This window comes from Sturnus vulgaris, chromosome 7 (genome assembly GCF_052056855.1).
Source record: "Sturnus vulgaris isolate bStuVul1 chromosome 7, bStuVul1.hap1, whole genome shotgun sequence".
In the NCBI taxonomy this organism is placed as follows: Eukaryota; Metazoa; Chordata; class Aves; order Passeriformes; family Sturnidae; genus Sturnus; species Sturnus vulgaris.
The window spans coordinates 24,985,811-25,012,538 of record NC_142249.1 but is presented as its reverse complement, the minus strand read 5'-3'; the positions used below and the strand labels follow the sequence as shown (position 1 = coordinate 25,012,538).

The following is a 26,728-nucleotide window of genomic DNA, read 5'->3' as shown; positions in this document are numbered from 1 at the left end:
AGCAAAAGCTGAAAAAGACCATCAGTGCTTTCTCTTCATGATTTGAAATTGTAATCTTGTTATGAAAATTAACCTTAGGAAGGCAACAAGGAATTTCCAGAGGACTGTTTCTAGGGACTTGCATGGTTTGGCAGTAAAATACTGCAGTTTGTAATAAGCAGTTTTCTGCAGTTGATTTAATAATATTTAATAGATGGTACTCTAAATTTCTATGTTATTCATAACACAGTTGCCGCCTCTGAACTTTACAGTCATTCTCCCAGTATACCTTTAGATAACACAGGGTATATCTACAGAGTCTTCTCCCTATAGACCTGGAATTACACAGCCTGTGCACCTGCACCAGCAGTCACCTCACTGGCACCTTGGCAGGATTTGTCCCAGTATATTTTCCTGTTGACTCTGGGCTGATGCAAAGTATTATCAGCATGATAAAAAAATTCATATGAAAATACTTGCAGATATCCCTTAGGGGTATCTCTTAGGGGTATTCCCAGCAGCTGCTCTGCTAATCAAGGAATACTGGGGGAGATGAGGAAATTCTAATTGCCCACCTAGAAGAGCTGCATCACATCTCACACAGACTCCGGCTCTGCCCTTTGCCATGCTGGGTAGGTGGCAGTCCGTGCCTCTGGTGCTTTTACTGTGAAGCTGGAAGGTGTTGGCTAAGCTGCAGGAGAACATGCACACCCACTCACATCTCCCCTGCCGAATTTAGCAGGTTGTTAAAGAGGGGTGAATTGCATTTTCTCTAAGAGAACCATACCCCAAGGATTAAAAGAAAAATATGAGAGCTCTTTTTCTTTGCAGCATTAACTTTTCTGGACCACACTTCTCACTGGTTGTGCTACCATAACACTTAGTTCATAATAAGAAACTTTAAGCCTTCACTGCCTCACTCCATTTGCCATTAAAACTCCCCTAAAAGGCGACAAGCATCTAATTTTCTTCTCGATCCATCTGTGACTTGTACCGGCGCCATGCTGAGGGCAGCAGGAGCCGAGGGTGCCGGGAACACTCGGCAATACCCAGAACCTGGAGCTTGTGTTTAAGCCACAGCTCCCTGCCAGCTGGAGACACATTTAACATTCCCTGCATGACTTCAGCAGTTCAGCCACTTTCCCACATTCCACAGCTGGCCTCCCACCACCGCTCAGCCTGCAAGCACACACCACACCGGGGTCATATTCTTCAATTCTCAAGTACAACTAACTAGTGAAAGCACTGGAGAGTTCTGTTTAAAATGTGATGGCACCGTAAGACCTGCATGTCCTGGCGTCTCCGAAGTGGCAAGGCTACATATAAAGAAGTGCTTTCCCTATGCTCTTCAGCTCTTCTGTGTTTTATAAAAACTGCATATCTTGGGAGCTACAAAATGGTTGGGTGGCAACCCTGTAAAGTCCCAGAACAAATCCCTACTACTGTGAGTAATCCTAGTGCTGTACAATAGGACACATAAAGTACTTCAGGACTGCATCCATGGAGCTTTATTGTTAATAGTTCTCTTTTCTGACTGCAAATTTATGTTGCTTCACATGTACGCCACATCCATTTTTGTCATTGTGCAGAAGTTAAAAAAAGGAAGCATGAGTCTGGAGATGTCCATTTTTAATACCATAATTAGCTTGATGGATTACAGTGGTTTGTATTTTTTTTTGTCTACAAATTGAACTGGCTCCTGCCTTTTTTGTCATGCTTCTTGTGTCATGAAAAAATCAACAACAGTTTTCAGAAAGAATTGATGAAGAAATCTAAATTCAGTAAATTTCAGTAACAATTCAGTAAATTTCAGTAACAATTCACAATAGCAACATTCCATCAATTTGTACTTAGAATTTATATTAAAAGAAAACCCAAAACTATTGAAACAATTTATAGGTTAAGCATCACGATTTTATGGGGATCACTAGAAGGGAAGCCTATTGCAAGATTTGTATCTGCATTCCTCATTTATCTATTGCCAATCACATCAGTGGTTAGGGACTGAGCAAATAAAGAATACTTAAATAAAATTAAACCTGCATGTCTGGGTGTGCTGGGCAGAAAAGTCTACAAGTTCATGTTAGTTTTCTCTGAAAACAACAAATAAGTGAACATATATAACTGAATTTCTGGAATGCAACACAGGACTATTAATTCCACAGAAATAATGATTTGTGTAGCTGAAGTGATCTTGATATGAATGTATAGCAATTGGATGTATCGGATCTAATGAGATAATCACAACAGTTGTGAAACTGGACAGGGAACAATGTAATGCTTGGGCATTTCTCATGTATCATTTTAGGCCTGTTTTGGTACATAAATAGGACCTCATAATTCTGTAGCACCTTAAAGCAACATAAGCTAGAAAATATTTACCAGAGGATGTATTTTATTTCTATTTTATCTTTTGATATTTATTTTAATATTTACTTTACTAATGTTTGAGTAAATGCCTTAGAAAATTAATCCAGTCAAATTATCATTGAAGTATAAAGACTTGACTCACATTTTGAAACACCAAGTAACATTCTCTCACTTACTTTAAAAAGTTAAGTTGTCACTGTTAAAAGACAACAGTCAAATAAGATGGTAGCTTCCTCTTAAGATAAAAACAATCAGAGAAGCATATTTCATATAAATTATTTTCTACAAACTAGTTTTGAGCAAAGTCACAGTTTATGAGTTAATGTAACAAATGAAATACGCTCTAGCTCCAGTTAATACAAATTTATCACGGAAGCAGTGACAACCCCTGATCTGCACCAGGACTCTTGACACCAGTACACAGAGGGAGTAGCTACAAATGCATGCCAGTATTAGAAGAAAATAATGTGCTGCCAGCAACAAGAAGGTAGATTTATATCAGTACACATTAAAATGTTATTAAGGCAGAATTCTTTACAGCCACAAGACATGCTGTGTAGCATGATATTCTTACAGTCTGAAAGGAAATGTGATAGTTGCAATTGAAAGTGAACTCTAACAGCTTTCGGAGTTTTTCCCTCTCCATTAGCTGGGCATAAGCCCATTCAAGTTAATATGGGTGATGTTACCCATAGCAACAAAAATTTCACCAAAGCTCAAAGGGAAACCTCCCCACAGCACAGTAGACACAGCTTTGACTTTACTGATGTGCAGCAGCCATGTGCCTTTATGTCCAGCATCTCCTTTTACTCTCCTCAGACTATAATCCTTGCACATCTAAGTACCAGTCACTGTCTAAACCCAGAGTATCCCCACAGGGAATTTGTTCAGACCTGCAAGCAAAAAGCCATGTACCAGCAAATGGTGAATTCCTCTCTCAGTCTATCCAGTGGCTATCCATCAATTTTTGCACCTAGACCACCAAGATATTCATTTGACTTTGCAAACCAGGATCTTCCTTTGGCTTCTCAGAATATACAAAACCCACCTAATTTAAAAAGAAAGAACTCAATAGATACTGAAGGAACTTTTTTCTATTAAAATTATGAGGAAAAGGTACTGGCAACAGCTGGCAGGATAGCATGAATTGAATCTGACAGAAAGGCCTAATTCAAAGGACAGTAATTTGAGAAAATATACTTCAAAGGTAATAAAGTCCCTGTGCATTCACTTCTTGATTAGGCTGCTTGGAAGAGCACTTTCTAATGCTGTTAGCAAACAGGCCAGAGGATTGCTAATGAAATTTTTTATCTACTTCTCTCACAAGAGTCCACACACTACTCCTAAATTCTGACTTTTTAAAGCAATAATACCGGCATGTCACTGTTCTCCAGCTGAGTATCTGTCCAAACAAACGAGAAGCCTTTTTTGAAAACTGAAAGTTATTCACCACTGACGGACTGAGGGTCTTGACAACATAAAATGATTATTTTTCCTCTTATTATCAGCTCTAGTATAGAGTAGAATATAATTATTCTATCACAACTGTAATAAACTGCAATTTCAGACAGCTGTGGGAATAATTTTTGGTCAATGAGCAGTAAAAACAGCTCAGTGAAAGTTAAAAGAATGTATAGGTTAAACACTTTCATTTCAAGTTTGCAAGTAACACAAAAATCTGTTTTCATCTCTGATGAGTGAGTGTTGTGATTATCTGAAATTGCACAGGATTAGTACTATTCCAACAGAAAGCAAAGGTCAAGAGGTCTTGATTAAGAAAAAGGATTTTGGAAAGAAAACATTATCTATTTCAAACAAATGCAGGCTCCTGCACCTGGAAGAAATAACCCCACACACCAGCACAGGCTGGGAGCTGATCTGGGAAGCAGATCTGTGGAGAAGGACCTGGGGATCCTGGTGACAACAAGCTGTCCCTGAGCCAGCAGCGTGTCCTGGTGGCCACGAAGGATGATGGGATGCTGCGGTGCATTGGGAAAAGCAGGGCCAGCAGGTCAGGGAGCTGATCCTGCCCCTCTGCTCAGCCCTGGCGAGGCACATCTGGAGTGCTGTGTCCAGTTCGGGGCTTATCAGGAAAAGAGAGACATGGAGCTCCTGGAGCAGGTCCAGCAGAGGAGTATAAAGATATTTAAAGGACTGGAGCATCTCTCTTATAAGGAATGGATGGGGGAGCTGGGCCTGTTTAGCTTCAGAAAGAGACAACTGAGAGGGGACCTCATCAATGTCTGTCAGTATCTGAAGAGAGGGTGATTAAGAGAATGGCCCAGGCTCTGCTCAGTGTACCAACCAACAAGACAAGAGGCAAAGAGCAGAAATGGATGCACAGCAAGTCCCACCTGAACATGAGGAAGAACTCTACTGAGCAGTGAGTGAGCACTGGAACAGGTTACCCAGAGACGTTGTGGAGTCTCCCTCACTGGAGATATTGCAGAACTGTCTGGATACAACCTGTGCCATGTGCTCTGGGATGGTTCCATTTAAACAGGGAGGTTGGACCAAACAACCTACTCTGGTCCCTTCCAAACTGACCCATTCTGTGATTCTGTGATTTATGTTTATAATTTCTTTGTAAGCGTTGAACTGTTCTCTTCTGGACATGGAAAGTTTGGAACATTTTGCATACACCATTCAATTAGTGTCTATTCTTCTGTAGTGTCATCAACTGTAAACAATCTCATTAATTGTTGTACAATTAAGCCATACACTGTATACTTAAATTAATATCCTACATTACCTTCCATTTTTACATACATCCATTAATACAAAGTGTTTCATTAAAAATGTTCATTCGGGTACAGTCTCTACATAAACAGCTTAATAGGAACTGAGGGTGGCCAGTTATTGAAAAAGTGTAGAAATAACATTAGTTGCATGCACTACAATAACTGTTATGATGTATATGTATGCAAAAGTATCAAAAATAATTTATTTTAAAATAAAAAAATTAAAATAACTTGAGTAAGTATAAAATAACACTGGTGATTCTGTAAACTGTTGGTGTTATAATGTGCAACACAAGTATTTCTGGGACTAATGACATGCTGAACTGCAGTTAGAATTCAGATTATCCACTTTCAAAGTCTACCAACTGGCCTGCTGCTGTGGCTCTCCATTCCTTCAGTAATTTGTGTTTGCTTTTCATGGGTTACTATACTGTGGTTACTGCACTGCAAAGAGAGAGAAAGGACAGTAACACACACAGACCTCTTTGGGGAAAAAAGGCCAATTTATTGTGCAGACAGCCCATATTTAAAGTGTGTCACGTGCAGCTAGGACAGGACAGTAGTTCATTGGACAATTGGGAAAAACATCCTTGGGACAGTACCTCAGGATGTATCCCACGGGAAAGACACCAGGTGTTAATTTTTATTATGAATTCCACTCTGTTTTTCACCATGTTATCACCCTGGGAGACTTCCTCCCTAACTGAAGCTGCAGTCAGCTTGTCAGCCTGGGAATGGAGCTGAGAGTCAGGAGAAATCCAGGCCTGAAAAAAATTTCTAAGCTGTAATTCCCTAGCTCTCTAAATGTGTGTGTCCACAACTGTACCAAAACAAAGATGAGTATATGGATGCTCATTAGTCACAGAAATAAGGGTGCCCAAACCAATCAGAATTCATTTTGCAATATATTAAATAGCTATTAGTCCATACTTGCAACTCCCAAATTCAGGTACACATTCACGTGTCTGAATTGAGTTCAGGTTTTGCTATACCCTTACCATTATTTTGTATATATAATTTACTCCTTAAGATGCACAGGTGAAAATGCAGTCATGCTCCTCGATGCACTCAGCCACCATGGGATAGAATTATACTCAGTGCTCTCTCCTCCTGTTTATGTTGTAAGTTCCAAGAATGACTATCACATGAGTACAATGGAGGTCTTTTTAGCAGTATGCTGACATGAAAGAAAAGTTCAGCTATGTTGTTTAATTGTGTATACCCCAGTGCTAGGCAACTCTCCAAACCTTACTGTAAACATTGTTTAAGGTTCATCCAGATCAGCACGATAATGAAGCTTGTGCTTTTCAGGCTTAACTTTTAATGACAGTTGCTTTTCTTTATGGTTTTATATTTACCTCTTCTGAAGCACAGTTAGAGGCATCATACCAGGCTGACCTTTTTCTTTTACAGATTGATAGATTGTCCTCTAAAGCCCTTGTCTAATATTCTGTTTACATCGTGTTGTTTTCCTGGATGGAGAACTGATCTATTTTCTTTCGTTAGTTTGTCTGGAGAACATATTCATCACTGCCTAACAAATGGCAATACTGGATTAGTAAGGAAAAACCAACGGGGTGTTGAAGACTTTAATGGAGCCAGAAATACTTAGAAGTTCCACAAAATGTATGGTTGGTTACTCTGAAAATATCATTCATGTTCTAACATGTATGTACGCACATAATAATGTAAAACTGGCACCATTACCTCTAATGTATAATCATTATGAAGTTATTTTTGTTAGTATAAGATATCTTCAGCTACAAAAATATACATCTGAGACCAAAAATACAGGACATGTGCTTCTTCAGTGGCAAGTTGTTCGAAGTGCAGACTGAGTGTGTGTAGGCAGACAATTATGAGACAAAGAACACTGCATTCCTAAACTTCAGTTCAATTTAAGAAGAAAGTTCATTTATTACTGAAAGAACACAATTTACAGTGCTTGTAAGAATCTAAGCAATTCACAGATCTGGTAAAGACAGGCACAAGACTTCAGACTTGACCTGCACAGGTCACATAGAACTTCAGGTTTTTAATCATGTGAATATTCTTAACTACATTAGTAAGTTCCAAATTCTGTTTTCATAATTAAGCATTTTATGAATTGTGACGCAGAGCTGAAGGCTATTAAAACTGATAGAAATAAAGTATTAGCAAAAAATACCATATCTGTTGCAGCTGAGATGTATATATAGGTCTTCTGACAATGAGATTAATGTGTTGCATTGCTCTTTATCAGGTCTGGGATGAGCTTGACATTATCTCCGAACATTCGAGATTTCCCTAATAGTACCCATTAGTCACAGGATATTGAACTCACAGAATGCAACAAAGTTTTTAAAGAAGTACTAGTCTACCTTAAACCCAAGGATTATCACACAAAACACTTCTATGATTCCTTTTGTTTATTCCTAAGAGCACTGTGCCCTGGGTTTCCCTGAGGCACAAAATCCCCTGTGCAGGGCTGCCAGCCTGCTCCAAGGGGACATTCCAAAGAGGAATGAACAATAAACTGCATCCATTGCCAAGTACCTTCCAGTGTGTCATGCCCAGCTTCCAGAGACAACTCTCCTGACCACCCGGGCTCACAGGAACAGAACATCAAACCAAAGAACAAATATAAGAAAATCTGCTTTTCCTTTACTATTTAATTTCGAATAAACATCCTCTCCTATTGCTTTCTGAAGTTTTGGCTGGATCCTCAGTAATTTCTTATATTGCTCAAAGGCAGGAGAAGGGTCTCCACAACTATGAGAGCTGTTTAGCCAAAATCATGATCATCACCTTCCCTGGCACAGCAACACTCTAGGAAGGCAGAAGTATCATGGGAAGAGAACAAGACAGAAGGGATCCAACACCCCTCATTAAACCTGCCCAGTATGGGGCTTCAGCTTGTACTGGGAATGGATTCAGGGAAGAGTGAGCAGAGTTGACACTACAGAAAGAGTCCATTTGAGGACAAAACAGCTCCCTTGTACCTTGAAAGGTCTGGGTCAGTGAGAAAATGAAAAGTCAGGAAATTATTGTACATCTTAGATACAACAAAGTTCACCAATCTATTTTCTGTTCTCAGTAACATTTTTTCATAAAAGACCACTGACAGTGCCTTCGTAAATGCTTCTATGGAGATGCTAATAAGATTTTTAGGGATATTTGGTCCTCTCTTGTTGAAACAAATTGGTATGTTTGGAAATTAATTGCCTAAAATCAGAAATTCCAAACTTAATTGGAATGAAAACAAAAGAAGAATGTAAAAAGAAATTTAAAATAGATACTTCAAAAGTCAAATATAAAACTCTAATAAATTAACTCAAGGAGAAAGATCTTTAATATTTCTTAAGGAATTATTACTAAAATCCAATAAAGACCAGGAAATACAAACATACATATTTAAATGCTTCATATATTTATGCTCCAATGCATCTCTAGAAAAAGAAAACATAGATTGTTTACCCAGCATAATGCTCTCTTTAACTAGAAAAATATTTAATTTCAAGTATTCCTAATGTGTAACTTGATTCTCAGTTCTTAGCTACATATCAGTCATGGGATACATTCCATAGTTATGAAGTATTACCTTGAGAGATTTCATGCTTCCAAGCACACGGCCAATTTCTGCCCTGGGATGCAAATATACAATTCCCCTTGAAGTCTGTAAGAGTCACAAGTAGAACATGCTGCACACTTCAGCTGAGTTTTTTTCTGCATTTAGCGTCAAATTCTACTCAGCATTACTTATTTAACTCCATTCCCCTCCAATTTTAATTGGAGGGCTACAACTGAGCAGAGCTGGTCTCTCATGCCAACCCTTACTGTAACTAAATTAAATATACATCTCTATATGCATCACAGTAAATGTGGTTTTTATAAAGCTAAGCAACTTCATATTCATTCCTCTGTACAACATAACTTTTGGCTTCTAAAACTCCTGGTATTTAATTAAATGTGTTAATATAGTTATGATACACTCACGTAATTACTTGTGTTTTGCAATACTGCACATCCTAGAAACCTTTCAATTTAAAATTAAATCCAAGATACATGTGCAATTTCGGTACTTATAATTCTCAAGAAAAGAGACATCAAAAAGAATGCAGAGAAATCTCATCTGTGCTCTGCCAAGTGCTCTGCAGCCCAGTCCTGAATACTGCAGGCAGACAAAATGCTCACTTAGTGAGGAGAATAAATATTCATTGTGCATTTATTTACTTCTGCTATCACTGGATTTAGTCATATAATTAAAACTGTTAAAATCATTAATTAGAGGACAATATAGTTAATAGAGTTTTAGGTGACATGAGTTTAGCACACTGAGTCAGCTTAATTAAGTCTTGTCTACATTTGGAAAATTACCAGAACTACTCTGAAATAACCTTGGATAGGGATGTGTAGATACATGAGCATCTATATAGGAATTTAATATCATCAACAATTCCAGAAAAGCATTTCCTTATAAACTCCATTATATTTTTAAGTGCAGACAAGCTCTAAATCTAGTTAGCATCAATATTCTGCATCGTTGACAGCTTTTACTCTCCAACACTCCAGCGTGTTTACTTGAGAACCATCAAACCTTTAAGGCCTCATCCTGGAAAGAAGCAGGAATAGAAGCTTTGAGCATCCATTAACACATTTAAATTTAACTATTTCTACCAGTAATGCTGTGACAAGGCAATCACCTTGCAGAAGAAGAATTCCCTTCCTTGTTCATCTGGCTTTGAAAGTGGATTATGTTGTTTTGGGCAATGGCACTCTTTTTTTTCAAGGAGAAATCTCCGTCCACTTGAAACTATTTGGGAATAAATTTTCCAGAATACCTAACAAATCCTTATACCTGGCCTTCTACCAGTGCTCGCTGTGCCAATACTATGCCCAGTGCTGGCACAGCAGTTACCTCTCAAGGATCCCTGCTGTCAGAATCAAGGAACTAGATGCCAATTACCATTCTCAGGGGATGACTGCACACAAGAAAGATGCAGGATGGAACTATATGCTGCAAAACTCTGAGATTTTATCATTTTTGAGTGTTAACATCACCAATATAACCAGAAATTAAAAAAAAAAAAATACAAAAAAACAACCCAACATGCAAAAAAAAGAAAACCAAAAGCTACAGAACAGAGCTAAATAGATGCTAAATCTGAACAAAATAAAAAGGATCTTCTCTTGTTTGGATGTCGTTATAGCTTCAGGACAGTACACTCAAAGTGCAAAATCACTCTGCATTATTTGCAACTCCTTCATAAAACTGAAGCCCTTTTGTGGCAGTGTTGCTCCACAAGGGTAGACTGTGACAGAAAAACACAAACTGTGTGCCACTCCTTTGGAGTATCATAATTTCCACCACCACCAAAGGCCATAACACACATTAATTCTGGCCACTTCACATAAAATGAATTAAAATATACAGATCATTCTATTTCAGTTATAGAAACTACAAATGCTATTCTGCAGTGATGACTTGAGCACTTCTAACCTGCTCTAGGTCCTGTTTTTTCCTCCAAGTGATCTTAATTTAAACAGAAAGCCCACTTCTCTGGTCACCAAAGGAGGCTAGAATTTTATTTCTAGTCCAAACACAGGATCTCCTCGGGTTGCAGTGATGGGCCTTAGCCTTGAGCTGACTGACACATGGGCAGAGCAGGGTGTTTGGACACATAAGGGTTCTGGCGTAGTACAAACAGCACAAATGAGCAAGGAAAACTTTAATGTAAGAAAGCATGTCTCTCTATGCATGAAGTCTAAAGACAAAAGAATATCTTACTGTAAGTTCTAAGTTTCATTCTGACTGATATACTGCATAATTTCAACTAAGCTCTATTCCCCATGGATACTCTTCTGATCTTTTATATTGAGATGGGAGCCTTTTAGGTTTCTTTTCTGTTTAGCCACTTCTGCTTAGAGCAGTAATACTCGGTCTACTAAGTGGACACTAACTCCATTTAGTCTTTGCTATACTGTATATTCTCTTGGATTCAGATTCATGACAGGCCTATCAGGATAAGAGAATTCTTGAACATATAAAATATCAAAAAATTACACCACCACCACATTGCTTGAGAGAGTGTTCAGGAAGTTCTTGAATCTATTCTAGTTTCAGTGTAATAATAAAACAAATGTATACACTACAAGAAGTAAAAAGAAATACCAAACTCTTCAGTTCTGAGAAGTTTACCTCTGTAACTTTATATCCAGTATCACAACAGGATTGTCCTCTCACAATCTGTATAAAACAAGGCCTTACCCAGAGGTCTTGTCTGTCTGTTCCCCAAAATCATCCATTGTTTTTGTGAAAGTAACCTTTTATTCTTGCTGAACTTTAGCAGTCCCCAAACTGAGCTCTTGCAGAATACTGCCTTCAATCTCCTTTTGTTGGAGGTGCAACTCCCCATGGATGGTCTGGCAGATGGAGGTGTCTTCTTGTGCCATGCTCTGGCACACATGCCACAGCCTCTCCACTGAATTTGGCTTCTGCCCTTCTCTGCTCTTTTCACTCATTCTTTTCCTTTATCTGTTCCCTACAGCAAATTTCCTCTTTCAAAATTAGTTTTCCTCACATTTTCCCTCCATCTGGCTTCATACTTTTCAGTCACCTTTTCCTCTTTTCCTATGTCAAATGACAGCACAAGGCTCAAGAGGCAGGTCTACAGCCAGCTTTTCAGAGCCTATTTAAGCCACTTCCAGAGACGAGCTCAGTGCTGGGGGCAGAGAAATCAAACTGGAACAGTCCCATGGAACCATCTCCCTTCTGTGAAAAGCCACCACTCTCAAGATCAGGCTCGGTGCCCCAACGTGGCACAAGGACTAACAGTGGGTAGTTCTAAAGGTGTCTGTCATTTCCATGAGGCCAACATTAAATAAAACTGCAGAACCCAGAGTACTTCTCTGCTGTTATCTCAGTGGCATTCTGAGACATGCTTTCCTTTCCTCTTTTCCAGATGCTATTCCTATAAGTACAAATTATCAAAAGATTCTTACTAAAACTGTGAAACATTTGTCACTCTCAGACATGGCTCTCAGCTTTCTACTCCCAGAAATCCCAGCTCAGGCTCCCAACACCTTCCAATAATTAGGCAAGACAAAGCTGCTCAAATTTGTACACAACCCTTGATACTGGTGAGACTTCTTTGCTCTGTCTCTAAGGCATCCAGAGGCTCCTGAACTCTGCTTCAAAGCTATGGCCTGTCTGCTACGGTCTGGAGATTTTCCAGATCATTTAAACTGAAAAATGGGGGGCTGTAATAAAATAAATATTCAACTTAAGATTATGTTTATTATTTCGTGACATAAAAGGAAGATTCTGGTGCATGATTTTTCTGCAAAGACGAGATTTTAGGGACATTTAAATTAAAGAACATGGAGCTCAGTATCAGCGTCAAGAGAAGGACGGAGGTCCTAATTTAAGAAAAAGTCACAAACTTGTGCCCATTTTACACATGAATACCTTCATTACACAGACAGCAACCCAGAGTATGTATAAATAACACATGCACATCCATACTTCACTAGTTGCCCAACATCTAAATTACTTGAAGCACAGGCTATCCTGCAGAGGAGGCATCACACTTTCAAAGATGAAAGAATACCAGTAACTAATCAATCAAGGAAACTGAATCAACTATGAATATATTTTAACAACTAGTACGTAAATCTAAACTAGACTATACATCCAACACATTTTAAAAATGTGTGTATACAACCACCACCAGAGCACTGGGATGTGCAGCATCCTCCATGGATGACAACAGTAGCAGAGTTTCCACCAATGAGAAGACCAGAATAAACTCAGATAAACTCCTACTCTTAAGAGCTGTGCCACGGAAATGCCAGGAGTTCTGTTGTTCAGCATATATACATTTCTAAACTCCATATAAATATCAGTAAAAGAACAGCCATTTATACTAACTTTGACAGAGCTGACTAGAGTGTAAGTAAGCATGGAAAATGACCCATTATATTTCATATGAATAAAAAAGGTATCTATTATTCATTTGATCATTATTCAATTATTCATCTGACATAGAATTCCACTTTCAACTTTAAAAGAAGGAAAGGGGCAACAAATATAAAATATACATAGCTGCTTTTCTGCCTATTCTGGAGGCAATATGACAAAGTAAACTTTTGTCATTCTCTTTCATTTTTAAAATGGTATTTTGCTATTTCTCCCAGAAAGCAGCATAGCTACTCAGCATGTAAGTGTTAGATGCTTGGTAACACTCCTCCTTAGTCTCAGGCCCTCAACTAAATAAATTTCCAAGAATAGCATTTAAAATTCCTAAGAGCAAAGACAACCCCAATATACAAATGTATCTTCATGTTTTCCCAATTCTGTATTTTTGGAAAAATCTGAACTTTTTCTTTTTTTTTTTTTTATATTTGGATAACCCAGTCACCATCAAGGTAAACACTCCAGGACAAAGAAAAAAAAGTAAAGTGTTCAACTGGTAACTTCTGTATAATGACTTGCAGTGACAATGCTGCTATCTTTGACCTTCTGGCACTGAAAGTCACCTTAGGGCTAACTTAGTCCAGTGTTGGGTCCCTAAATTTATATTCTGGCACTTAACAAGAAACCTTATTTTCAGAATTAATGGACAACTATGATCAGTTTAGTTAGCAGTGTGAAAATGAGCTGACATTTGGTGGGTTTTACATGTTTTTCTCATCACCAATCTGGTTGACAACCATAGCTGTGATTTTTTTTTTTAAGATCTAGTAAAAGCAGCATCTTTAAGATTAACTCTGGGATTTGAGAACATGTGAGTTCCTATTATTATACTTGCCATTGAAAATCCTTAGAAAATCTGGGGGAGACTGTATAAAAGACACTGGAAAGAAGTGCTAATAAAAGCAGAGAGAGCTAAAGAAGTTGGGTGGGTGGCTTTGGAAGCCTTTCATGTATCCATAGCTCCTGCAGCTGATGAACTTACTGTAATTTGGAAGAAAAGTCATGTGAAATATAGCAGAACTGTTAGTGAAAAGCAATAGGAATATGTCAATTCTTCCAATTTTTTCTACTAGAAAGAATACTGCCTTCCTCAGTATTCTACTGTACCTCTGCATAATGTCTGCTTGGAAAGAAACAAGATTTGGGGGTTAATTATTGTTTTATTTCATTTTGAATCCATCTTCCAGACAAAAACTTATCAACACATTCTGATTTGATGCAGGAACAAGAAATGTCAGCCGAAAAAAGTAGTTTGGTATAAGACTGTATACAAATCTGTCACAATTTACAGCATAATTTTGTAGCACTATAATGTTCTGCCAGGAGAAAAATAAATAGACAAACCTAAAACCTCAAATTTTAAGAAGCTTAAACAAGATATTTGCTAAAATGGGATGAGGGAATTTGCATGATTTATGATTATTGAAATGTCATTTGCATACTTGTATAATGCATGTTCTGTTAAACAGAAAAAGGGATTTCCTCCTATAACTTTCCTTTCCAAATTCAATAGCACAGCTTACAAGGATGGAACATGGAAGGAACAGTAACAGTTTCTTTACAGCCTCTTATGCTGATGGATGGCTACCAGGGCCAGCCTTACAGAATCACACCAGTTTGGGAAGGAGCACTGGAGGTCATACAGTCCAACTTCCCTCCAAGAGCAGGTTGCTCAGGACCTTGTCCAGTTGAGTTCTTTACCATCTCCAAGAGATTCCAGAACCTTTCTCAGTACCTTCAGGTCACACTTATGATGAAAAAAAAAAAAATTCTTCATATGTAATTCCAATTTTCTTATGTCCTAACTTGTGTCCACTGTGTTGCCCCCTATTGCCTATTCCCCTCTACAATAAAACCACCAGCTCTGTAGACAAGGGGAAAGCAGTGAATGTCATGCCTGGACCAAGTGGAGCACTGCAAGTCATTATACTGGGACTGGTGTGTTTAACATTTTTACCTCAGAGAAGTGCAAAGTTCTGCACCTGTAGAGGAAGAGTCCCTTGAAATTATGTCAGCTGAGAGCTGGCTGGCAGAGGAGCAGCTCTGCTGGAACAGACCTGGGGGCTGTGGCAGACAGCCAGCCCAGCATAAGCCAGCAGCATGCTCTGGTGTTCCTGCTGGGCTGCATTCACAAAGGGCGGAGACGATCCCCATTTGAAAGGCTCCATTCAGAATCCCACACGCAGCTTTGAGCCCCCAGTAAATGGCACTGATAAACCAGAGTGAGATCGGTGCAGGGCTGTCAAGATGGCTGAGGGCTGGATCACATATTCTGTGAAAAGCTGAAGGAACTGGGTTTGTTCTGGCTGGAGAAATGGAGGCTTTGGTGGGAATTAATAGCATTCCATTTATAGAATGGAAATTTATGAGGAGGTTATCAAGGAGAAGGGGCCAGGTTCTTACAGTGGTCCATGGCTGAGAATAAGTCAATGAGCCTAAATTGAGAAAAGAGAGGTTCAGACTGGAAATAAGGAAAAAATCACTACAAGAACAGCTAGCATTGAAACAGCATTGTGCTGACAGGCTGTGCATCTCCATCCCTGGGAGACTTTATAGAACAGACCAAATAATGCTCTAAGCAACCTGGTCTGATCTTCTAGACAAACCTGATTTGAGCAGAAGGCTGATTTAGAGAGCTCCTGGAGTCCCTTCCAACCGGAATAATCCTGCGATCCTATCCTCATGCATCTCCAAGAAGTGTGTCTCCACTTTTTCAATGCATTTTTATTTGATACATTTAGACAGTGATTAGATCTGCCCTTAGCCTTCTCTTCTTAAAATAGCCTGCTCTTCTAAATAAAGCCACTTGCAGGACCTGGGCATAAACCAGGGAAATACCCATATTCATCACAGAAAGGAAAAAAACCTTTCCCAAATACAGATGTGGAAAGAGTAGAGAACAACCTAAATATAAACACTGAATACAGTCTAGTAAAAGGCTTGAACAGTGAGAATAGTGAACTGGGGAAAGAAATTTAGGACTGAGAACAAAGAAACTTCTTCTATGATCCAGGTTTCCTGTGTTCAGAGAAACTGGAGCTTGACTACTCTGTCATTTACTCAAACGCTTCAAAGAAACGACTACATATAATAGCCCTTTTTTCCAGCTACCTGAAACAACAATAGTCTGAGCTTTTGGACAACTGATTGGGTCAGAAGAAGTTAAGAGTTATTCTGGAGTATTTGACCCTGACAGGAGCCATGTTTCCCCCTCCAAAATGTCCCTGTGTATTCTCCTCACTTTCATGTACAATAGTCGAAAGCAAATGGTCACTAATCAGGAAAGCTACCCGGAGGGAACCAGAGGGTCACTGAGACAATTCACAAAATTCAAAGTTTGTATCATAAACCCTTCTTTAATGTTTTTTCTAGGAGACAGAATGTTTTAGCTAGTACTTTTCCAAATGAGTCACTAACACCCTTGTCTTAATTCTGCAGCTGCTGCTAATTTGAAGTGCCAGCCTTCTCCCCTCTTTCCCCAGAATGAAATAAAATATCAATGTTGCACTGTGCTGAAAATGGAAAGTTAGATGTAACACTATGCTACAAGGCCTCTGGAAGTTTCATTTACATTTGATTCTTTCCTCCCAGGCCTATACCTAACTTAAGCCCTCTCAGCAAATTATTTCACACTTACCTCCACAATCATTGGTCCTAAGAATGAAAGACAGACTCAAAAGGTTTTTTAACTCTTAGAGAACCAATATTTAACACAATTTAAAACAACAAAAAAGAAGATAAATTCATAGAAAAAATTATGTTAGCAGTTATCTGCATTTATGTGTAATCAGCAAATTTATGTGTAATCAGCAGCCCTGTTGGCCAAGGCCCCAGAAAACCTTTTATCCAGAGGAGCTACACGGCACCAGTGCATCAGACAAAAGTGAGACCCAAGGGAGTAGACTTCTTTTGGAGACAACTTCACCCATAGCCATGTAAATCTCAAATTTCTGAAGTATCTCATTAGTTGCTCCACTGTAAGACGGTACTGCAGCTGGGGGGTTTGGGCTTAGTTTTCAACCAGACTGGTTTCCTGATTCAGCTCATTGACCGATTGTACAAATGCCAGGGCCAGCACAGGGGAAGGGAGAGGAACGGGTTGCTGGGAGCAATAGGGGAAGACAAGTTTGCCCTTTTTGGCTGCTGTGCATAGTTATGTAAAATTAAAGTGATTATGTAGCTATGGCCTGAGGGATAGAAGAGGTCACAGATACTACCACAGCCTATAAACTGCTGTGGAAATTGTGTCAGTGTGTGTTGCCAAGAGACAAGCACAGGAATTCATTTCTTAACCTGTTGTAAAATCCCCAAAGTGAAGCCTGTTCACTCTACCTCTCTAGAAAACCTCAATACTTCCCTCTCAAGAGTCACACCAAACATTTTGTATCAGTAAGCTCTGTTTATCTACCTGGAATAATTCTGAAGCATGAGGCCTTACATGCATGCTGAGATTTCACAAATTTAGCTTAAATATATTTTGAAATGTTTTCATCAAGTTGGAGCAGCTGAGACGAAACGTGCTCTTACAATCTCAGACCATGAACAAGAACACAGTGCTACAAAAGCTACCATGGAACAAGTGAGCCATGTCTCTGATTATACCTACCCATGTCTAAGCTCTTTGTCTTCCTCTATTCTGAGATAACATAATTCACCTTAGAACTTACTAATAACATTAGTAAGTTAACTAATGTTAACTACCTTACTAATAAATGAAATAACATTTAAACACAGATCTTGGTATTTTCAGCTGAGGAAGACTAAGAGGATGCATGAAGTCAGATAATAATATTTAACTACAGTAAATATGACCTGAGTCTGTTTTGTGTCAGTTTTGAATGAAATTAATTAAACTCGATAGAACAGATTTTTATCAACATGCTTTTCCATCATTTTTCACTTTTTTAGCAAAGTAGGAGTTTCCCCAGTTGAAATAGTTGTGAATACTACTTTGCACAGGCCACAAGAAGTCTGTGCAATTTAACAAAAACAATTATATAAGTTTAGCTAAATCTGAGCATACATATTCAAGGGACTATTTCTCAAACAAAAAACATAATTTAATGAAAAACAATTTCTCTTAAAAACCATTGTTAACTGCTCTTGATTATGGAAGACTGAAACTGAAATACATAACTGTACCAAGACATATTTTCCCATTTAATACTACGCCTTTGTTCAAACTTCTTTACTACTACCACAATCTCATTTCCTTCATTAGAAGCACTGTGCTAGTAGCATCAATTCTCTTTCTGAGTGATGCATCTACTATCAACATTGATAGCTCAAACTTTGCTACTTGGACTTCAAACCAGATGAAAAATTGAGCCCAAGGTGGTTTTTTTGATGTATATACTAAAAAGATATATTTCTTAAAGGTACTGTTTTATAGAAAAATAGATTTAGAAAATAATGCTTTACTACACTGTATCGTTCTTCATTGGAAAACATGAATAAGTTTGCCTACATTTTCTTTGTTCTTTCAACATGAGTGGAAGCTCAGAAATTTACTAAGGAAATTTCATCCTTGAGACTGAGATCTAGAGACATGCTCTAACTAGAATCAAAGTATTTAGAAGTACATAGCATGCTCAATTCTGGTTTAAAAGTAATGAGAAAAAAAACTACTATCATTATGAAGAGTACCACCTGAGTTTTGAAAAATACATGCTGTAAAGAACTGTTTTATTCAAAGAAAATTAGCTTCTCCCCACACAAACTTATTGCACACCTTTCATGACTGCCTTGGGATCCTGTGCTGAGGGTAAAGCTAGAAAATACACCAGCACAAATCAGACATTGTGTAATTCTGGCTTCTTACAGCTGCTGCCTACCTACTGGATATAAACTTCACATTCACAAATCTGGTGCCTGGAGGGGGTTAACAATCAAATACAAAAGGAAAACAGCACTGAATAAATGTCTCAAGACTATTTCAAGTCATATATCGGTTTATCACTTTTCTGTTAAAGTCAGTCCCATAAGACCATCAGACTCAGGATCTGCTCATATGTCTGCAGCAAAGTTACTACAGAAACACAAAGAGGGACCAAGATTTTGCTGACATTTGTTAAATGAGGCAAATCACACAATATCAAATTAAGCCCCAAGCGTGGGGTACTCCAGGGATGAGTTTAGTCTCAAACTTCTAGACCTACAAAGCTAATAAGAACCTAATTTCCACCACTGATTCAGTGGAGAAAATATTTTTACTTTGTCATTTGCAAATTCAGTCTGTAGCATGTGTATATTTATACTATCCCTCTCTATAAGGAGCTTGGATTCACGGAGGAAAGTTGTGGCTTTTTAAAAACTCTCTTTAACAGAGTCCCTAGGAGAAAAATACAAAATTAACACATCTTATGGATGCCATTGCAACTTTTCCTTGATTCCAGCCCTGATCACACATCTCTGAGTTGCACTCCCCAACTTTTGCTCCTCTGAAGTGAAGAGTATGACCATCATGGCATCGCAAATCACTTCCAAATTAAGCATGATCAGCATAACCCAACCATAAATCAAGTTTCTAATAAACGTTGCTTATCTGAAATGAAAGGCAAAACTCACATTGACTTCAATGAAGTCAGTCCTCAAGATGACGGTAGTGTGAAGTGTTTCTACAGTTCATGTTCTTTTATCAGAGTTATTTAGAGAGTAAAATAACTTAGTAAATTAATTAGTAAAGTACACTAAAATGCATGATATGAACACGTGCAGAGCTTTGTATGAACTCTGCTCAACCCATTTCTAGAGATGTTTTTGCATATATAAGCATTATTCCATCAAGAGTTTCTAGAATACTTTCTGAAGGGCATATTTCTAGTTCATCACAGGCTACCTGAACCAAACTTTAGAAGTTCAAAGTAGCTATAACTGGGACAAGGATAGAGATGCCCTTCACAAAACAAGCTCGCTGGAACAATCACGTGGAACAATCATTGTGACCAGTGACAAAAAGTTACTAGTCTGATGTATGGGTGCAAACAGATGTTCTCAGTTTTGGACTGGGATGTTTGGAAGAAGAGAAAATGCTCTTTCTAGTTAATACTCTTCATTTTCCATCCTCTGAAATAATTCTATAGAGTCAGAGGTATTATTTTGCCACCAAAGTATTCACGTTTTTCTTAGAATGGTTAGATTTTTACAATTCTTTCCCTTCCACAGTATAGTACATTTTTGGAAGGAATTCTTTGGATAGATTCACAATAAACTTCCAGCCTGTCTGGAATAGGAGAGAACACATTTAAGAAGCTGAGGAGGATAATGGGATCAGGTAACCCCGTGGAGACAAAAAGTTTGCCTGCAACTAACCTGTGTTTTCTTTTATTTCAATGAATTTCTAAGTTAGTCAAGAACCACAGAGATCACAACTAAGGACAGTGAATACAACTTCCCAGAATATAAAATGTGCAAATTACTTCTGTCCAACCTTATAAACACACGTACTCTGCTTCACTTAAACTTGTCTTTTACTACGTACAGATTTTGCAGTCTTGGTGCATAGGGAATAAATCTAACTAAACTGATTAGAATTAGTAATCATTGATGCTGATGAAAATCAGCTCATAAGCCACTGAAACTTTTTAAAGGGTGACAGACCTGTGCTTGGTGAAGAGTGCAGTGCCAAGGTAACATTAGCAGCAGACAATTAGCAGGTCCTACTTCTGCTTTAGAAGCAGAAGGTTCTACACTGGTCTATTAATTTCATATACTGACACTAAACTGCAGCTTATCCAGTGTCTGCTAGTAAGAAAATTTCATGTCTACTTGGTTTAATACTGTTGACTGATTTCCTTCTTACTCTGCCATCAACAGCCTTGGATAAAAATTAAGTGTTCCCATTTTAAAGTTTGCTTTCAACAACCTGAGAACAAGGTTTTGACATGGCAGAATCTGCCTGCTCACTACAGTTTATATCAATCTACAGTCCTGCCTACAAACCCACACAAATTCTAGAAATATTGGTTCTTCTCAGAACTGCCAGAGCACCAGTTTTGCAGTTACCAAATGGTAAAGTTCAAAGCCCACTCGAAGATAATTTAGCAAGATTCACAAGACTCCATTAGTTCTAGGTTTTCTTACTTAATACCGTACAAAATAACTAGAATTCAAGTATCACATAGGTATTATCTACAACTACTAAATGCTTACACTTCAGATAAGCCATGCTATCTACAGGAAATCTTGCTGTCTTCTACAAACTCTCTCTTACACCAAGAGTTTTCCTTTATGATACAGAAGCCCACTAGTGGAATTACTCATATTGTCAAATGACTCTCCAAGGGAATACCAGTAATACAGGTAGTTATCACAATTTAATTGTAAACTGTTGTGTGCACTGTGAGTCTGAATTCCATTTGATATGGGAAAACAAAATATAAACTCACTTTTATTTCTTACTTGACCAAAGCGAACAGATTGTGGCCTAAACATGTCTCTATACATTTGTATTTGTTTATGTGTACTCTGTCTTGTTAAATATTACAATACTCTGCCTGGCAGAGCCAGGGTTTACTCCTGAGCAGACAGGCCTTTAAGCACTGGTAGAACACATGGATTCTTAATGAAAATAATTTTCAAAAATGTTGAAATACAAAAATTTTCAATTACAAGTACAGCTTCAAGTATGGAAATCAAATACAATTGAGTTGAAATTTGAAAAGCAATGTTACAGAAATATGGTTAAAGAAAGCACCTAAACCATTGGAAACATCCACTGAACTTGGAAAATATTTTTAATGCTCTCTGACAAGCTATACAATTCTGCAATACAGGAACTGTCCTAAAGCATACACCCATTAGAAGACACAAAATTTAGCAGATATGTCAAACATATCATTCCAGAGTAAAAACTGTCCTAAAAATGAAGGGTTTATAAGCTTCAACTTAAAGCCATTTCAAACTGTTTTCATTGCCATAATGATATTTCATTTTAAAAGCCTTTTTCCAATGTTAATTTTGTTCATTTCATTTAAGTCCATGGTTTCACTAATCTCTTTTGATGATGAACTCCCAAAGACTAGGGGGAGGGAGGTGCTGAATCATAGCAAATGTTTATATTTCCTCACAGAATATATCACTGAACCAGCTTGAATACTTCATGAATAATATTGTGAAGATCATAACAGTCAAATACAAAATCTGTTTTTAAAAATCTAAAACATATTAATATCAATTAAAATAGTTGACCACATCAACATTTTAACCTAAAGAGCCATTAGGAATGTATGCAATTTATCTAATGAGTATTTCTGAGCGTGCCGCAGAAAAATCCATCTTCAAGAAATTCCTGTCACCTCCTAGTTATTGATTTGCAGATTATTAGTCAGCAGATTTTCTATCATTATTTAAATAAGGAAAAGATGAGAAGAAGAACTTCTTGTTTAGAAGATTTTCCTACCTCCCCCAGTGCAATTATGTACTATTACCCACCGTTCATTCAGCAAAGGCAATCCACTTCTATTACCACTTGTGTTTAATAAAAACCAAAGATTTCTCCTGAGTTACTGAAAGAGTGGACATAGAGTGGACAGTGATGTGTTTTAGGGCCCAAAGAATAGTAACAGCTAAAAAATATGAATTAAACAAATTTCTACATATTCAGAGAGGATCCATAGTGGGAAGATTGCTTCTATTACTGGATTCTGCATACTTGAGTATCAAAACCTACAGTCACTGGTCCCTGTATCTATAGCAAGGAGACACCTATTCTTCTATTATTTCTTTTATAAAATCAAGATCTCTGAAAACAGGAAATTTTCCCTGGATCTCATATATTTCATTTCATGTGTGTAGGTCAAACAGCTCTGTGTTCTCTGCTGAAACAGAGCAATGCAATTTCAGGCTGTTTAATTTTATAGCAAAGACTGCAAGACAGTTTGAAGATCTCATTGACTGTAATACAAATCAATATTAAATTATCTGTACAGGAAACATTTTCAAAAGACAGTTCATCATGCTTTCTCATAGGATCACGGATTTCTAGGATCATTCTCTACTAACTACTATAAGCTATTAGAATTTATCTCCCTCTTCAATTATTTACAGGTCGAAAGAGCCAAATGATACTGCTTTATACATATTCCATGTTACGTACTTGGTTTGTGACTTACTATTGCCACACAAAACCATGAAGGTAAAAGTTTCTGAATAAAGACATTTGTTTCATGTGAGAATGTGCATACAGTCATACAGCTAAGAGATGCAAAAGGCTGTCCTTTAGGCATTCCACCTTTCTTTAAAATAATGCATTAAATATATATGTAAACAGTAATGTACTGATTACTCTGCAGCTTAATCTTTAAATGGCTATAGTCTGTACATCTTTAGCCTGATGTCAACCACACATTTAACAGATTAGTCATTTCAAATCACCTAAAGACCTTCATCACATTTCTGTCAATTTCATACATATGAAAGCACATTTCAAAGCCTCCTCATTGCTGCCTTGTAAAATGTCTCATGACTGTCAAATGGAATTTATTTTTTAGCCAAGCAGTCTAAAATACATTTCACAATACAGTAACACAAACACAATAAAAAGAAGCGCCTATCAAGTGTGTAGATAAAGGGAAGGGAATTCTTTCCTGCCATTGCCGAAGAGGTAAGACAGTTCAACAGCGAAAAAAAAAAAAATCACAACCAAACCCACATCACGGTTATAACCTCTAAAAAAAGTTCACACATTGAAGCCTCATATGGGTCTGTTTTGATTTGTGAGGAGTGTCACTGGTGGTTGGAAAGGCTTATGCTAAATGTTCCAGACAGCTGATGCAACCACCTCTGCATCTGCCAGTTTGCAGCATGATGCTTCTAGAGCAGTGGGGCTGGCTGCCCTTAAAGACTTGAAGGAGAAAGGGAAAAAGGCGGAGATCCTCCACCGCAAGAATTACTAACATCAATATCCCCGCAAACAGTAGCTACCCGTGAACAACATTAATCATTACGAGCTGGACCCTTAATGCGTTTTTTAATCCAGTTTGAAAACTGCGAGGTGGCAGCTCACAAAGGTCCAACTCCACAGACAATGAGTACCCACCCGAGCCCGACAGCTTCTCCAATGCCCGTATTTAACTGGAATTACGGCCATCCCCAGGCAGCAGTAAGCACGCCCTGTCACCCCTGGGGATGTCACAGCAGCCCCGCCGCGGCGGAGGCACGGCCATGGCAGCCCCAGCCGGCCCAACTTCGGGGGCTCTCCCCGCCTTCCAGGGGCTGCGCTGGGCGAAGGCAGCGGGAGCGCGGCCCGCAGCGCTCCGCTCTGCGGCGGGGTGGCCGAGGACGTGCTGGGGAAGGAGGAGACACGCCGAGAGCCCCGGGGAAGAGGAGGGACCGACAGCGGGAGGGGAAAGGCGAGAGGGGAGTCAGGTCGGAGACTGCACGGTGGGGAGCCAGGGGAAGGGGTGGGAGCCCGGCGGGGGCTCCCGGGGCGGCGGCGGGCGGCAGGAAGGGGCTGCCGGCTCTTTCCTGTCTCCGTCCCCCGGTGCAACCTGACCGCCTACCCCGGGCCGTGCCCCAGCCGCGGAGCTCCCGCCCGGCTCGGCCCTGTCCGGCCGCCCGGAGCGGGGCCAGCCCCAGACCCGCCGCGCCGCCCGGCGTGCCGGACCCTACCTTCGCCTGCAGATACTGGGGGTAGTAGTAGGTGGTGTACTGGGGGTACATCTGCTGTTTCCACACTTTGCCCATGAAGCTGGAAATGTAGCCTGCAGTGCAGGGATGGGGGGGTACTTTGGGGGGCTCCAGCCGCCTCTCCGTCTCTCTCTCTCCCCTCCTGCCTCTTCCTCTCCGGCTGCGGCGGCTGCTGCTGCTCCTCGGCCGAGCTCAGACCTTCCTCCACCCAAAAGCCACAGCGGAGCGGAGCGGGGGCAGGCACTCTCGCTCTCTGCCCGGGAGTTCCTGCCAAGTCCCCGCCCGGCCGGGCCGAGCAGCAGCGGCAGCGGAGCGGCGGCGCGGGGAGCGCTCGGGGCCGGCGCGGCGGTGCCAGGCGGCGGGGCAGGGCTGGCGGAGGGGCGGGGGACAGGGCGAGGGGAGGCGCTTAGCCCCGCTCGGAGCCCGGGGCGAGCCCCAGCCGTGGCCCCGCGGCGGGGCAGCCCCGGGGCGGGGGGGCCCGAGAGCCGCTCCAGCGCCGGGGAAAGCTGCGGTGCCCGGCGGGAGCGGAGCGCAGGCTTTCCACGTTCTAGAGGAGAGGAGAAGGAGGAGGAGGGCTGCAGTGGCCGTATCGCGCCCGGCTCGGCTCTGACCTAATTAGCTTTGTTATCGCCTTCCCTCTTTTCTACATCCCGCTGCTGAGCAGTGGTGCAGGGCACAAGCTGGAGGGGAAAACTGGGTACAATTTTGGAAAACCAAATTTGTCTTCAATTCCGCCTAATGGTACAGGGTCCATTTATCTACCGGAGCAGAAGAGACTGCAGTGCTAAAATCAGTTTACAGAGCAGCAACCACAAAGCCAGACCAAATTCTCTGTCTGGCCCATTGCACGTTCTTAAATTTGTACTTTAGCCAGTGGTGCTGAGTTCTCCGACAGGAAACATTCCTGTTCTATACAATAATAGCTGTATTTTTTCACTTGAATATTTTCTCTGTGAAAGCTAATTTCCTGAACATTAGAAGTAGGGACCAGTGACATACTATGCTCTACTGTTATGTGTAAAAAAACTCAGTCCAGTGGGTTTACTTCTGACAAATCCAACTCTTTTCAACCCAAAGATAAGCTGACCCTGAGACCATTAAGCAGGTGCCATTTCTTTGTCACACTAATCACAATCATTTTTGTCTTGCGGCATTGTTTGATTAATAAAACATGTATATAATGTCCACCAAAACTCCTGGTTTTACTAGCATCAGCCAAACTGAATGTGATAATAGTGGACAGAAATATTAAAAACCTGAAGGATGTACAGGCATCCCAGGGTGATAGCAAAGGCAGCCTTTGTGCAGCCGTGGTGCAGGCTGAGCAATGAGAGGTAACTGCAGATATTCTTCCAAATTCCAGCCGAGCAGAGGACAATTACGCAAATGACATTGCAGCTCTCCTTGCCAGCTATTAAGATCACTTTAAAAGTTTTTTGTTGTTGTTGTTGGTTTTTTGGTTTTTTTTCCCAGAGAAGAGAATTGTGCACACTTTGCAGTCCACACAAATTAAAGGACTAGGTGCATCTTTAGGAGAAGGCATTTTCTCCAGAAGAGGCATGGAAGCTTTTGAGTTTTGGTTAGATTTGGGGGGTTTGTTTGGATTGTTCTGAGATGGTTTTTTGTTTGTTAGCGTACGGCTAGAACGACTATGAAAACAAGGAGAAACACAGAAAACATAGGAGCTGATAATGTCTTCTGTGAGAAGGACAAAGATTAAAGCTAGGGGAAAGCTGAGCAGAACAGAAATATCAGGTATTTGAGGGGGTTAAGAATGTGCATCTGGAAAAGCTGAAATGGCTGTGGCTAAAATCAGCTGTCTTCTGTACACTGGCGTTATGCAGTGGAAAAAGCATACAGGCAGCAATTATCTGCAAGGAATGCCAGGTAATATGGCTCCAGGGTAGTGCATGGTCAGAGGACAGCAGAAATGAAGTTTCAGAGCTTCATGGGGAAATGTGTTCCTACAGCCCAGATACGTGAGGATACTGTTGTAGACTGCTTTGAGAACTGCCAAACTGTGGTCTGAAGTTCTTGGTTGAACTATAAAGAATGT

The 26,728-nt window shown here is 39.8% G+C and overlaps 1 protein-coding gene across 3 annotated transcripts in view; it reads right to left on the bottom strand.

Moving 5' to 3' along the window:
• Positions 1 to 25,046, bottom strand: part of RBMS1 (RNA binding motif single stranded interacting protein 1) — a 141,652-nt gene extending 116,606 nt beyond the window's left edge. Inside the window, exon 1 of one of the 3 annotated variants that reach the window (XM_014880859.2) lies at positions 24,655 to 25,046. In XM_014880859.2, coding sequence (XP_014736345.1) covers positions 24,655 to 24,729 — 75 coding nt within the window. In that variant the 5' untranslated portion in view covers positions 24,730 to 25,046. The remainder of the gene's footprint in view (positions 1 to 24,654) is intronic. The other 2 variants (XM_014880860.2, XM_088168147.1) reach the window with 2 other exon arrangements.
• Between the last annotated feature and the right edge of the window lie 1,682 nt (positions 25,047 to 26,728).